The following is a 15,101-nucleotide window of genomic DNA, read 5'->3' on the forward strand; positions in this document are numbered from 1 at the left end:
CAAGGCCTAGAAGTAAGAAGACGCGGTGAAGACCTCGATGCTGATGAAGATGGAGGCGGCACTGGAGAGCTCTCTGGCAGCATTGGGGACGCAACGGCTTTGCAAATCGCAGCATGTCCGCACTGTGTTTTTTTATGCAAAGTGGGCATGGGATTCGCATGAATCCCATCCCCTTTGCTTGCACTGTAAAACGCCACAATTTTTCCCGCAGCGTCTTCGCTGCAGCAAATCGCGGCGTTTACGTCCCGTGGGGCCCTGGCCTAAAGGCTATTCCGACGTGGTACCTAGAAAAAAATAGTGTGTGAATGATAGGATCCTTTTAAAGAAAAAAAAATGCGAGCGGTGGGAAAGGGTTAAATGAGTTAGCTTGAAATTTAAGAGTAGGTTCACATGGTGCATTGTTACTTAAAAATGCATGTATTTATAATTTTACCCCTTCCTGACATTACAGTATATGGCAGGTATTTAAATATGGAGCTGAGCAGTTGCTGTATTATACAGTACAGACCCAGCGCCAATGCCCGAAATCAGTGCCTACACCCATCACGGACATTAAGACCTTAAGCGTTTTGGTCAAAGCCGACCGAGGCAACGTTTTTTGAGGCGTATGGCTGCTGCTATTTTTCTGTACTTCAATGGCAGACGTAATGAGATTCAGGCCTGGCAATCATAAAAAAAAAAAAAAAAAAAAAAAAAAAAAAAAAGAGGTTACCTAAAGAAACCTGTAGGTCCGTGTGGTTTCCGCACAAAAAATGCAGAGAGAAAAGTGCTGCCATTTTTCTGTAGTTCAACGGCACCTGTAATGAGATTCGAGGCTGGCAATCAGTTGCCATGACACCCCGGACCCAACTGGGGGCTCCCAGGCTTGTGTCTTATTGATTTGTATTGCAGGCTGTTCTATGCAGCCCATATAATACAAATGCCTTGACTAATGAATTGACCATTACTCTGTAATGTCTCTTTTTGTCTGTACTTGAACCCTACAATTTGTAAAGTTATAGAATATGTTAGCACTAAGAATGTCTTCAGTAGTGGGGTTATGGCAGCATGTTTGAAAGAAAATGGAAAAATTCCAGGTGAGAAGTTAAATATTTTAGTAAGGTAACTAGTGATGACAAGAGAAGGTGTAAGGGGAAAGGGTGACTACTACACGTTGTAGGGCGAGATGAAGAAAGTAGCTGGGATACTTCCTCTTCTGTAACTGGTTTAAAATATGAGAATGGACAGTCTGAGGTATGGTAGGTGAGGGGATCAATGCTATCTGGGGATTGGTTATTTCCTGATGGATCTTATCAATGGAAATAAGTGGCAAGGTCATCTGCACTAAGGTCTGTGAATGGCGTCTGCACCTTGGGTGTGAGTAAGGAGTGAAAAGCATCAAAGAGCCTTTACTGGAGAGAAAAGAGATGAGAGCGGTGTAATAGGCTTGTTTTGCGAGGTAAATGGCAGAATTATAGGCTTTGAGCACAAACTTGAATTGGAGGAAATCTGCAGGTGTACGTCATTTTTTCCAGAGTAGCACACCTAGAACATGGTTGAAGAAAACGCGTCTGGCATGTGCCAGAGTTGCTGCCTCCTCCAATGAAATTTTGAAGTGGAGGGGGGAGCCACTTAAGTGACAAAAAAAGGCATGCTTAAAAAAAACCAAACAAACAAAACAAAAAAAAAATAAAACATTGAAGCATTTACCAGCTGTACACATTCACTGTCAGTTCCTGCATTTTTACAATAAAGCTTGTTGAAGAGAAAAAAAATACAGCGCCAGCATAACAATAGAGACTACATAGTATAATCCTGAACGTACTGGGTTATCTAGCCTACACTGCGCCAACTCTATGATTACAAGGCTGGACGGAGGCTCGGCCTGTGGCGGCTCTGACGTCATGGCTGTCTAGTTAACGCTGACAAAGATGGCGGATAAGAAGGAGCAACAAGGAGGTGATATGGAGAGTGTGTGATTAAGATACCCGTTCCGTAGCATGTTGTGGGGTGTTGTGTAAATCTGTAGTGTTCGGGTGGAGCCACGTTTGTAGCGCTAGTAGTATGCGGACCTGGAGATGGGTGCAGCGTATGCTGGTAATGGCAGGCGATGGAGCGCTGCAGTGTAATAGTGGTCATCGCATCATACATCTTAGTACATAGCGTTGTGTATGCTGTTGCCTACATTGTAAAATACACTTGGTGTGGGTTTCTGCCTACACTATTAATAGGTGAATTTTGGTATTTTTTGTGGTTGCTGTTCCCATCATTTAGCTCAGTAACAAAAATGCTCATCTTGGTAAGTTGTTTCAACTTCACCAGGACCAGAAGAAGACGCAGAAAATACAGTGAACACTAAGCCTGTTTCTTCCAGCAATGGAGGGGAAAGCTCAAGTCGCGGTGCAGAGAAGAGGTCAGCAGTTGCATCTTCAGATGAGGCAACATCCCAACCCTGTCCAGCCAAAGTGTCCAAGATCGGCTTTGCAATAGGAGGTCAGCCTGGGAAGAAAGCACCTTCAATTTCCATAAAACTTGGCTCTGTTGTAAGTATGCAGTCTCCCTAGATTTGTGTAACATATGGCCTGCCTTGTGTCTAGGGGATTGTGTTAAGCACTTCCAGAAAATGCAGATATCACCATTAACATGGGTTCTGCTTTCCTTACGTGCATTAGTTCCAGCCTAGGTAATCTGGAAAACGTGGGAAATAGATGCCCATGTAATGTAATGATGCTGATGGCTATCTTCCTTGACCCGTAGAGTTGGGTCCTGAACGTGGAGCTCCCCATTCTATCATTCAAGTCATTGCTGCTATGCTTTCCTGAACTTTGAAAAGGCACGTCTGCCTAGAATTGCAACACCCCATGCTCCTTAAAGAGGACCTTTCATAGGTTTGGGCACAGGCAGTTCTATATACTGTCAGAAGGGCGTTTCTGACAGTCAGTCAGGAACGTCCTTCTCCATAGCAGCGCCTATCGCGCTGTACAGTGTGAGGAGGGGAGGGGGGCATTCCTCCCTGCTCACACAGTACAGCACGATAGGCGCTGCTGTGAAGAAGGACGTACCTGACTGACTGTCAGGAACGCCCTTCTGACTGTAAGGAGCTACGGTACCGGGACCGATAGCGCTTTACCCGGGGCACAGATCGGGAAAGCCGACAATGCGCTGAATTCAGCGCACTGTCGCTTTCCAGCAGTATATAGAACTGCCTGTGCCCAATCTGATGAAAGGTCCTCTTTAAATAATTTACTTTTCAGGAGGCTTGGGGGAAAAATGTATCTTGGTTGGAGAGCTGCAATAGAAGCACCAAGCTGTCCTGGGAACAGCTATAGGTGTAAAAAAACAAAAACCCACGATATGGAGGGAAAAAAATAGAAGAATTTAAAATGCATCATTGCTAGGTTCTAAAATCCTGTAAGAATCCCTTCACATGCAAACCTTTTTATGGCACCTTTTAGGCTTGTATATTAACTTAAAAAAATAAATAATTTAGGCATTTTCCAATTGTCAGAAATGTGAATTAATCAAGTAGCTCACTCAATGCCCTATTGTCTTTTAGCTAAAATGGCTGCAGCATTTTTATAGCCAAAGAAAACAGAAAACTGGCATGACTTCCATTCTAGCACATGACAGGTGTGTGAGGTACGGATTGAGGCACACGTTCAACGCAAGAAAAGGTCTTGCTCAAAATGTGCGCCTCATTATCATCCTAGAGGAAATGATAAATTACAAGTTTCTTTAAGGCTGAGCTTTTTTTGTTGCGGTTTTTTGAGCCAAATTCAGGAGTGGATTGAGCAGAAGGTAGAAGTGTAAGAACTTTTTATAGAGTACCCATTTCTTTTGTAGCCATTCTTGTCTTGGGCTCAAAAAACCACAACAAAATCTGCATTAAAAAAAGCTGCGTTTCCGCAACGTGGGACCTTAGCCTTAGGCAGTTTCTGAAGCCAAAACCAGGAGTGAATCATAAAAAGTGAGCACATATAAAGGACAGATGGCACTTTATTCTTTTCCTGGTTTTGGCTTCAAACACTGCATTAAAAATCAACTTTATTCCTTTGGTGTTTTTGCGGAATCTTATTTAAATCTTTTCCACTATAAGGGTGCATTCACACTACGGATACGGTGACTGATTCTGAACGTTAACACACGTTCAGAATCAGCGCGTATATAGCACATCCCATTCATTTCAATGGGAGCCGGCATACAAGCGCTCCCCGTTGAAATGAATGGGCTGCTTTTTACTCTACGAGCGCTCCCATTGAAGTGAATGGGAAGTGCTACGTGTACGGCTCGGACTGAGCCAAGCGCCGGGCCCCTTCACACGGCGAGCCGTACACGCGAGCGCTTCCCATTCACTTTCCATTTAACGTTCAGAATCAGTCACCGTATCCGTAGTGTGAATGCACCCTAACACTTATTTCAGTTTAAAAAAAAAAAAAAGTTACCAAATATATATCACCCCAGGGGGTATAATCGCTAAAACTTTACACTGCAATGCTAATTCATTGGAATGTATTGTGAAATCCATATATGTCTATTAGACTGCCCGCACAGCCTTTAATTGAAGTCACGTAATGACAAGCTTTCAGTAGGCTGTCGCAGTGACAGATTGTTGCCCCTGGATCTTGTTTCTGGGGACAGCGATTTCTCCCAAAATCTCCTTCCGGGAAAATGTGTTAGACATAAGAAGGGTTAATGTCTGTGATGTGCAGTAGCACAATTGCCAGGTCTCAATTCTAAGTGTAATAGTACAGCAGATGTTGGTTAAAAGGAGTCTGTCACCAGAATGAAGTATATTAAACCAACAACATAGATAAGTCAGGATCACATGAATGACCTATGACAATTTGTGCCTCTGTTGGTAAGATATTTATTTCACAATATGCAGATGAGCAGTCTGGAGCACTAAGGTCAGCTCCAAACCACTATGCTCCACACTACTCTAATCCTTCTTGCTTCTCTCCTCGTTTCTTTGAGTGACAGGGCCAGTAAGCTATGCTGAATTCTCACCTGGCCTTGTGCTCAATCTGACATATTAGAGCAGTGTGAGACAACAGTTTCAGCGGAGTCACCCTTGATGCAACCAGATGCACATTTGCATATTATGAAGTAATATTAAAACCTAAGATGAAAGTCAGTTTAGTCTTTGGATGGTCTTTGAGCGTGTCACTACTGTTCTCCAAAAGTAGCATTTAGCTGCCAAATTATTTCTCATAGGAATTAACTATTACCAGAAAAGAATGGCAGTGGCTTATTCATCTCCTCATTTTTTATTTATTCTTTTTAAAAATGCACACGTGTCCAAGCATACATGCTTTTAGTGGCGTTTGGAGGAAACGTTGTCAGACAAATAAGTGTTTGGCCAACTGCTATGTAAAGTACATGAGATTTATTTGTTACTAGCCTCTACCCACGACTTCGTCTGTGTGTTGTTGGCGTCGATGACCCGCCTATATTCAGCAAATTGCTGCCGTCGATGGTTCGCCTGCTCCGTTGTTTCGGGAGTTCTCAAGCTGTCCTGCTGCTGAACTTGTTCCTTATGCTGTGCCTGTGATTGTTCCGGTTTCTCAGCAGCTCGCTGGGAAGCCATATAATGTGTGTGTTGTCGGCATCGATGATCCACCTGCTATGGTGTTTCGGCTGCTCTAAGAGCCACTTGACGCCTAGCTTACTCAATCCTTCTGAGCTCCACTTGAGGAGAAGTCTGTGACTTCTGGCTACCTTCATAGCTCTCGTTGTTTTCGAATTTTGCAACATATTAATTTTCTTTTTCCCAGAATGTTAAAATTGGCAAACTGGCAATTTGGATTAAAGGGGTCTTCCCATCTCGGTGTTTCACAATGAACTCATTGTTATCTGTGTGTTTACATAAAGTCAGGTTTGTTATATCTCTATCAGCAAACTCCAATTAGTTCACATAGTGCTGCTGGCAAGAGCCGTTTAATCCTACTAATATTATAAGTGTGAAAGTTTGTGTGTTTGGATGTTTGTGAGTTTGGATGTTTGTTCCTCAATCACGCTAAAACGCCTGGACGGATTTGCGTGCAATTTTCCACAAACATAGTTTTCCCTTAGGATTGAGTCATAGGCTACTTTTGGTGCCACTAAACAACATGGCTTCCTAGCAGGAGACTCACAAAAGCAGGACTCCTAGCCCCAGCTATAGACTCGCACACACTGCCTGGCATTTCCTGCCTCAACCTGCCTGCACACTCCTTACTGTCGCCTCAGGAGTAGCCCTCACTCTACTCACTCATTTATATATAGCTTTCCACTATATAACAGATCACAATACAACACATCACATTGTCTGTATCACTACATACACAATACAACACATCACATTGTCTGTATCACTACATACACAATATAACACATCACATCACATTTGCTAGCCCACCAAACTTTTTAAAGCAATTTTACAGTTTCACACGTCTGTGTCCGCCCAATTCTCAAATCAACGCAGACGAAGTCGCGGGTGAAAGCTAGTATAGTATATGAACATAAATTCATAAGTCGTGAAGCCATGTCATTTAGCGGGATAAAAAGTAGCCTATGTGTTAATCGAGGTTACAAACTATCTGTGCCAAATTTCATCCAAATCTGTTCAGCCGTTTTTTGCGTGATCGAGTAACAAACACAGAAATATACAAACTTTCACATTTATAATATTAGTAGGATTTTATTGGGATTTCATAATTTTCTGTAATATATTTTCTGGCTGATGCTTTTTGCATAACTAAAAGAATCAGTGATTTTTATTATTTATTTTTTTTTTTTATTTCTTTTTAGAAACCGAAGGATACACCACCTGCCGTAGTTCCAAAAAAAAGCTCAGTAGCAGCAGTATTCAATGATGAGGATGATGTGAGTATGCCTTGCCAATGAGTGACTATACACATCTAAGGCTGAGTTCAGACTGAAAAAACATCTCCCATTGAAATCCATGAGTTCCCTTTCTTCAGGCAGATTCTGCGGCTGATTCAGCCGCGGATGTCTGCTTGAAGACACTCCCTTCCGACTAGGTCTATTTATATGGGCCTAATCCGGAGCGGAGTGCCACGTCTGGATGCCGATGCCAGTTGTGGCTACCTTTTTTTTTGGTCTGGAATCTGAGGCGGCCTCTGTGTCAAATTCCGGACCAAAAATCCCCATTTAAGCTAAGGCCCCACTGTATGTGCAGTACCAGTGTAAAGAACCTTTTTGGGACCAACTAAACCAAGTAGGCTTAGAACTGATGTAAGGCAAAACTTAGTCACCATTATGTTCTGATATTCCCTATATGCACCAGAAAAATATTGTAATCATACTGAGCCATCATAGTACATATAGGCTCTATAGAGCAATGAAACACTGCTCAGAGATTTATTACTGGCCGGAGCGAGTGACTTTCTGTAATTAACATATTTTGCAACTTATAAATATCTAATATATATACCTACTTATATACTTATCTGCTGTTTTTGGGGCTGGCAGTTATTTCAGGGGGCCTTCACTATATAGGTTGGTAGTAAACAGCCGGTGTCAGCTGTTGGCAGTGAAATCTTTATTTCTTGCCATGTATATAACTTATCAGTTGTGTGCTGAAAGCCTCAAATCTCTTGGAAATAATCTGCACAAGATGGGTCTCTTTATTTAACAGTGGGCTAATGGCTTGAGTGTAAAAATCCACACTCTATATTACACTCAATAATTTGACAAAATATAAACCTATTCACAAGTATAGGAAATGGAGATTTCCATGTTATTGTATAGGATTATACTTGTCAGTAAATACCACCTATTTAGTGTAATTGGATTAATACCTATACTTACTGGGCTCGTCCTTTTCATTGGTTCTTTATCAGTAGTGCATGGAAATGTGTATGGTGAGATGCCCAAACCTAGCGCAAAGTAGTACGAATGCAGTTGCCCATTAAACCCCAGCTTTTATTTTTCATTGCTCTAGATATATATATATATATATATATATATATATATATATATATATATATATATTACACCGCCTTACACATTGATGGCTAGGGAATCTGATATGTAAATGTGCAACATTGTGTTTTATTAATGCAAGCTTCAATGTAGTGTAACTTTATTACCTACAGAGTGAACCTGAAGAAATGCCCCCAGAAGCAAAGATGAGGATGAAAAATATTGGAAGGTACTGTTCATTTTGGACCTGCCCCCTCTAGAAGCTATTGCGTATGTGAGCGTGTGTGTGTAACATAATAAATAAATAAATATATATATATATATATATATATATAATTTTTTATATTTTCTGATTTAAATATACTTAAAAAAAAAAAAAAAAAGCAATAAATCAATTTGGTAAAATTGTTGCGCTTTCAGTATAACTAGAGATGTTGTGTAAGTTTGTTGCAAAGTCTGTTCAGGGTTAGAAAAGCATGATTCCTACAAAAAGAGCAGTTGTGTGGTATAGTAGCTCATCCCCATTGACTTCAGTACAGCTACAATGACTAGGCACAACTTTTGGACAGGTGTGGCACTTTCTAGAAAAGAGCAATCACATTTTGCAGAACAGTGGCAGGTTATTTTGTTGGTACTTCAAGAATTGTGCAGCAAGTGCTATATTGTGGACTGTGTTCTATTAGATGCCAGGTCTGCTTTAACCAGCGGGTTCCATTGTGACAGTCTGCGTACACTTCCCCAGTTGCATACAATGATGAAACAAGGAGACTTCAGCTCCCTGCTTCACCATTCATCCTCTCTTCCCCGAGAGCTGCAGGCATCATTTGATGACATCACTTACATCGTGCCTACAGCTCCCTTAAGATTCTGGATCTCAGACTAAGGGAGAGAGAAAAGGTTGTTTTGGGGTTTTTTTTTCTTGTGGTTTAGGAGAGGGATATTAAACTGTGGGGACCATTGCAGGTCTATGAAGATGACCTTGGATTAGTTTTAAAGATGAGAATCTGATCTTTAAATGATGCCAAGATATCCCTTACAGATTCAGAGCAATTTGCTGGTGAAAACTGTGTTTGGCATTGCATTGAGATCCTAATGCGGATCTCAATTCCTGACAGCATTTTTAAGGCCCCTTCACACGGAGTATGCGCTCGCTGATTCTGAACGTGTAACATGTTCCGAATCAGCGGCGTTAAAACAGATCCCATTGCTTTCTATGGGAGCCGGCATACGTGCGCTCCCGATTAGAAAGGAATGGGCTGCTTTTTTCCCTATTGCTTTCAATGTCTGTCAACTGAGGGCTCTACTCAGGACTAAATGTGCTTATATATTAGTAATAGGACAAGTTCCAACAAAACTTGAATTATGACTGGTGACCTGTGGGGAAACTAGTTACTAAAAGAAAGATGGAGCACCGGGTTATGTTGTATGTATGCTCTAAATAGCTCCCCAGCTTTCTGCTAAATGTGGCAGAAGTCATTTATGACTGCAATGCACATACCTTAGGTATTGTAATTTCTTATCCACTTCAAATTGTGGACTGACCAGCCTGTTAACCACTAGCCCCAGATCTGTTTACCACTTCTTATCTTCAATGTATGGGGTAAGAAAGTGTCTGGCTTAGACAAAAAATGTATGCCAAAAGAACACTTTTGCCATGTATTGAGCATGTATGTGTTGGTATACGTTATGCAAGCTTAGCTTAGAGTGTATGTTTATTTCAAAAAGGGAAGCCGATAGTAGATAATCTTCCAAAATGTATGTTGTACAGCAGATTAAAATCCTTCATGGTCTTACTTTGAGAAGGAATTATCCCTTAAATTGTTAAGGTATCAAAGTGTAACTTGAATCTTCTAAGAGTTCCCTACCCCTATTTGCTAATGGACAGGTAAAGACAGCAAAATGAAGTTACTCTTAAAGATTGTGATTCTCTCCTCCACTGATCTGCTGCTTCACTTATCTTAAAGCAGCTGGGGATGGTTGCTCCTTCAACCAAAGACTTAAGAGGTTGCCATGGCTATATATTAATTTCTAATTAGGTTAGGAAGGTGAGAAAAAAAAACCTCACCTGTCCTCGATGCTTTGGTGTCCTCCCAGGGCGCTCCTGTCCAGTCGGCTGCTTTCTTGTTGATGAATTTCTCACTGGCTGTGGCATTCTGGATCCCTTCCACTGAGGTTGCTGATTGACCTTAGTGGTCATGTGACTGCAGAGTCCAATCAGCGGTCTCCGGAAGAGAATGGTGGTGTCACAGTTTCCCTTCTTGATTGGCCTTAGCTGTCACGTGGGGCGAAGACGACATAGCTGCAGGACTGAACTGCGTGGGGATGTGCTGGAGCATGGTGATCAGATGTTTTTGTTTTGTTTTTTTAAACTCCCAGACCTAATTAATATATAAAATTTTAGGCTAGACAATCTCTTTAGGCAGGTCACTGTTGCAGCCTTTGATTGGCTAAGTAGGCATTGGTTGAAAGTATCCTCAGCCATTTCTTGATGTTAGGACAAGTGGAGAAGTAGATTGGTGGAGGTGAGCACTGCTGTCTGCTATTAAATAGTTATAGTAGATGTCGTTGGATGAAGACATCAGTCCAACCTATAACCCTACAGTGTTGATCCAGAGGAAGACAAAAAAAAACCCGAACCCATTACAGCTCAGTCTCATTCAATGGAATGGGTGGAAGCTGTAGTGAACTGACATACCAGGTACAACCACTACTAAAAGTACAGGGTAGCAAACAATGAAGGGGACTTGTTGCTTGTAAGAGTGTCATGGTCCTTTTAGGCAAGAATCTGCTGGGTTGGTCATTTTGTATTATAGCTCCAGATAACCTCTTTAACTCAACGCGGAGCTTTGCTTTATTGCAAAAGAACAGTGCTTCATGAGAAATCATTTTTTCCCATCCAAAAAAAGAATGGGGCTGTGCTGCAGCACCCAGGTCTCTGAAGATGAAGCCCAGTGATAAGCTGTGATGTACAGAATGGTTTAATGCATTATATACTTCTGTAATAATATTACAGTACAAAAGGTCCCTTTTACTTACAACCTCTACACAGAACTGGGATGTTCTCCACGTGACTGCTCCCACCCTCCAGACATACAGATCGGTTCATTTGGATTTTAGGTTGAGACCTGATACAGTTGTGCAGAGTATGCCGACGCTACATGTGAAGTAATAATTGTCATTCCAGGGATACCCCAACTTCAGCAGGACCAAACTCCTTCAACAAAGGCAAGCATGGATTTTCAGACAGCCAGAAGCTGTGGGAAAGGAATATTAAGTCACAGTTAGAACGTATTACAGATGACTGAATTGTGGAGTGGGCTTGTGGGATGATCTGACATTCAAGCCTTCCTTTTCTTGGACAAGATACCCATGCAATTGGAATGAGTTCTGGTGTGTGGTTTTTTTTTTTCTTTTTTTTCTTTTTTGAAGGAACTTCTATGGCACAGAAACAAATAAGAATTCTAATTATGTTATGTTTTGTATTCAGTTAATGCTGTTTGTCTATAGCTTACTATATTTACTGTCAATGGGAATAAATTTCTTTTGTCGATTTTTCTGTTTTCTGCAGTTTTGTTTCTAAGGTTTTCACACCAACTTGGAAGCTCACACTTTGTATTTGTATCTTTATACAACACCATTCATAGATGCAGCAGTCTGCACCTAAGGCATACATACGTGGCACAGGGCTCTCTACTGGTTTAAACATGTGGCACTCTCTAATGGTTAATGAAAGTACAGTCTGAGGGTAGGAAGCACTGGGGGGAAATGCTTGAGGCGTGAAGTCCTAGTGTCCTAACTAGTGGCCTAGTCCGAGGGCAGCAACTGCCTGTGCAAAGTATATGGCAGCTAAACTGGTCTTTCATTTCAATAAGGCTGGAAAGATTTGATTTCTTAAAGAAAAAAAACCCAAAAAAAACACAGATGCCTAGTCTATGGTTATTGTAGTAGTCTCCAGACTACTTGTAGCTGTGTTCAGCCGAAATTCACATCCCTGACATTTTTAGGATTCCTATGTGGTGGATAAGGATCACTTTGAAATATAAACTTAATTGACTAGCTGCTTGTGGTTATGGTTTGTGTTATGACTTTCATGCAGGAGGTCAACATCCTTAGTTATTGCAGACAGGTTTAATTTTTTTCTTTTTTTTTCCCCAAGAACTGCTTGGCACCCCAGACAAAAGCTTGCTGATCCTAGTTATTTATTACAATGTGCAGGTAACATCATCTGCAGCCAGTCCATACCTATAATATCCCAACGCCAGCATTCCCGTTGGTATAATTCACATTCTTGCGATCTACACACCGGTTTGTGAAATTGCAGCATGTCCACTGCAGATATTTTTCTGCAATGTGTGGAGAGGATTAGCCAGAATCCCATCCACTTCACAGGTCTTGTAAAACACCACAGGTCTTTCCCCAGCCTGTAGCTGGTCTCCCATCTTATTTTTGTAACAGTTGTATGTGTCCGCAAAAAGTGTTTACACAGGTACAAGCTCAATACTTGTAATATAAAAGAAAACCATGCCCACAATCCTTTCTAGTGGTTTATTGTTAGCATATTCTGTGATCATCAGCAGGGAAGATGCTTGGAAAACAAACCTGATTTTGTATATGAAGTCAGCAAAAAAAACAAAACAAAAAACACCCTCTTATCCAGTTCATGACTTTCAAACCTGCAAAGTAAAAGCAAGGGTATACTCACACATGGAAAACTGTTAGATATTTTAGTGAATGAAAATCGGTTCTATTCAGCTGGGTGAGGTGGTTTTGACAGCAAGCCCCAATCAGATGAATATAAGGACTTCTCATGGATTTCACACAAATCCATTTAGCACACAATGGGCTCATGGACTGTATTATCTTAAAATGCAACCAAATAAGAGTACTTGCTGTGTAGCGACAGCCCTTCAGGACAGAAATGCTGTATTACAAAGAGATTTGAGCATATCTAATGCAAAAATAAAATTTCTGTAATGATGTACCATAGTAAACTTTATTGTTTTGTGGTAGCTCTTAACAGCTACATCCAGAGCCATAGGATGTGGACATACCATCAAATGCAAGTTTACTCCTTTTTCATATGGTATACAATCAGTACAAGCATAAATGTGGAGTGGGTTGTACTAAAGAGCTCAAGCATACCATCATAACCCTATGATGAAGGTGGCCCTTGTAGGACAAACAGATCAGTTGTAAATTAGTGAGCCACAAATGTTTACCCATAAGCTCAAAATGAGGAGAAAAATAGGTGTTGACACTTTAAGGCTAGGTTCACACTTGCGTCTGGTCTCCATTCAGGGTTTCTGTCCCCAAATTCGCATGAATGGAGAGAGAAATCCTGCAAGCAAAACCCCATTATAGTATACGGGGTCCGCAAGGAAACCAGAATGCAGGTGTGAACCTAGTGTAACCTGCCTTTTATCCAGCTACAAAACTATCAGAATTACACACAAGATGACTGTGCCAGTGGGAAATACTGATGCTGGAGTCACTAAAATAGCCTTTTCCATTAGCTCCATCACACAGAAGCCTACAGATCAAAGCTTGGTCTTTTACAAATCCCAGCATGAAAGCTGTTATAGGAGATACTTTCAGCCCTTTTATAGTTTGTGCTGAGCCCTTTAAATACTCATTAAAGGGGTTGTCCCATCACAAGGATCCTATCTATACTGCTAGTTTATGTGGATTTAAGACTTTTCCTAAATACACTGCTTTATCAAAACTGCTTTGTTTGGCCACTATCTTAATTTATTCACTTCATTGTTGACACTGGCCCTTGGGATTATCTGCTCATTTGTCAAGTGATGTAGCTGCCTGCTCTCAAGGGGGAGGTAGGGGCTGGGAGCAGCTCTGAGCTGTTTGTGTCTTAAGTAGTGGAGCTTCAGAGAGCTCTGGGATTTCTGAGCTCTTATCAGTCGGTTTAATTGAATTTGGCTGATAAGGGCTGAGATAGGGAGTCCGTTACCTCTGTATGTAAAGCAAACTGACTCAAATCCAGCTCTGCTACATCAGCTTCACACTATGGTAATTCATTTACAACTAATTCCGTGCAAGTGAAACCCCACCCACCTATGTGCCGAGAAAAGCAGGAAGTGAAGAGAGCACAACAGCCTGCAGGTTAGTGAACAAGCGTCAGGGGAATACCCCCTTAAGAAATGCCTTAACGTTGTAAGTTTTCTAGCCTGAACTTCCCAAATATAAATGCACTATGTTTCTTAATTCTAGACTATGTTCCATTTCCATAATACTGTTGTATTCTTTACATTGGGGAAAATAAAGACAGATCATTTTACAAATGTAGACTAAATTTGTGGTGACCGTCTGAGGAAGGCTCTGACCTGTTTAAACATGACAATACACATTTGTAGAAAGAAAATTGCATTCAAAATATTTTACTGAGTATGATGTGAAAATGAAAGCAAATTGCTAACGGCCCTATTTTACACCCTGGTATAGGGGAAGACAAGTACCAGGTAATATAACATGTCAGATTGTAGGCTGGGCCCTCACTAAATTACTACAGTTTAATTCAGTATGCAAGTGAACCTTTAATATTTGTAAAAATGCTGAATATGTTGGCAGCATAGGGCAAAGAAACAATCTTGCATGTTTTATACTACCAAAAAGATACATTCGGCTGCCAAAGTAGTATTTGCTCATATGTCAGATGGCTGCCGCACCATTTAGGGTAACGACATGTTTCGTTTTAAAGCCCAAATCAGGCATGTGTCATATAGGGTGAGACCTTTTAAAGGACAGAAACACTTCTATTTCAATTCTGTCTTTATTTTTTCAGAGCCATGTCGAAACGTCATATTCTGTCATCATTATGAGTTAGCCATTAAAAAAGGTATCACCTACTGAAGACTTAAAGTTTTTTTTGTTTTTTTTTTCATTTTTGAACAAAGACCACGTCAGGCTATTCTCCTACCTTTATTATTGTGATCCGCACAGCCGTATTGATCTAATTTTGTTTTTTTCACTGTATGCAAATGAGTCTTCAGGGGGCATTCCCCTTTGCTCGAAAAGCACAAGGGGACGTCCCCTCTGCTGTCCGAAGAATCTCCAGCAAAACCTCCATAGTCTCCCCATCGCCTCTTTGCTATGTCTTCAGCCAAAAAAGCATTTCTGTCAGCCATTTTCCTGTGTACACAGCCTGTGGTCTTTTGAAAACACATATGCATAGGACACCGCAA

General features: G+C 41.1%; 1 protein-coding gene across 2 annotated transcripts; it reads left to right on the forward strand.

Annotated features, from left to right (window-relative positions):
- Positions 1-1,852: 1,852 nt before the first annotated feature.
- Positions 1,853-11,456, forward strand: PCNP (PEST proteolytic signal containing nuclear protein). Of its 2 annotated transcripts, none has more exons than XM_075265003.1 (5): positions 1,853-1,938; positions 2,302-2,522; positions 6,769-6,843; positions 8,079-8,134; positions 11,090-11,456. In XM_075265003.1, the coding sequence occupies exons 1-5, from the start codon at positions 1,911-1,913 to the stop codon at positions 11,208-11,210; spliced, it is 501 nt and encodes a 166-aa protein (XP_075121104.1). In that variant the 5' UTR covers positions 1,853-1,910; the 3' UTR covers positions 11,211-11,456. The 2 variants fall into 2 exon arrangements, with proteins under 2 accessions (XP_075121104.1, XP_075121103.1); XM_075265002.1 differs by having other exon boundaries at positions 1,867-1,950.
- The last annotated feature ends 3,645 nt before the right edge of the window (positions 11,457-15,101 follow it).

The sequence above is a fragment of the Leptodactylus fuscus genome, chromosome 2 (assembly GCF_031893055.1).
Source record: "Leptodactylus fuscus isolate aLepFus1 chromosome 2, aLepFus1.hap2, whole genome shotgun sequence".
NCBI lineage: Eukaryota > Metazoa > Chordata > Amphibia > Anura > Leptodactylidae > Leptodactylus > Leptodactylus fuscus.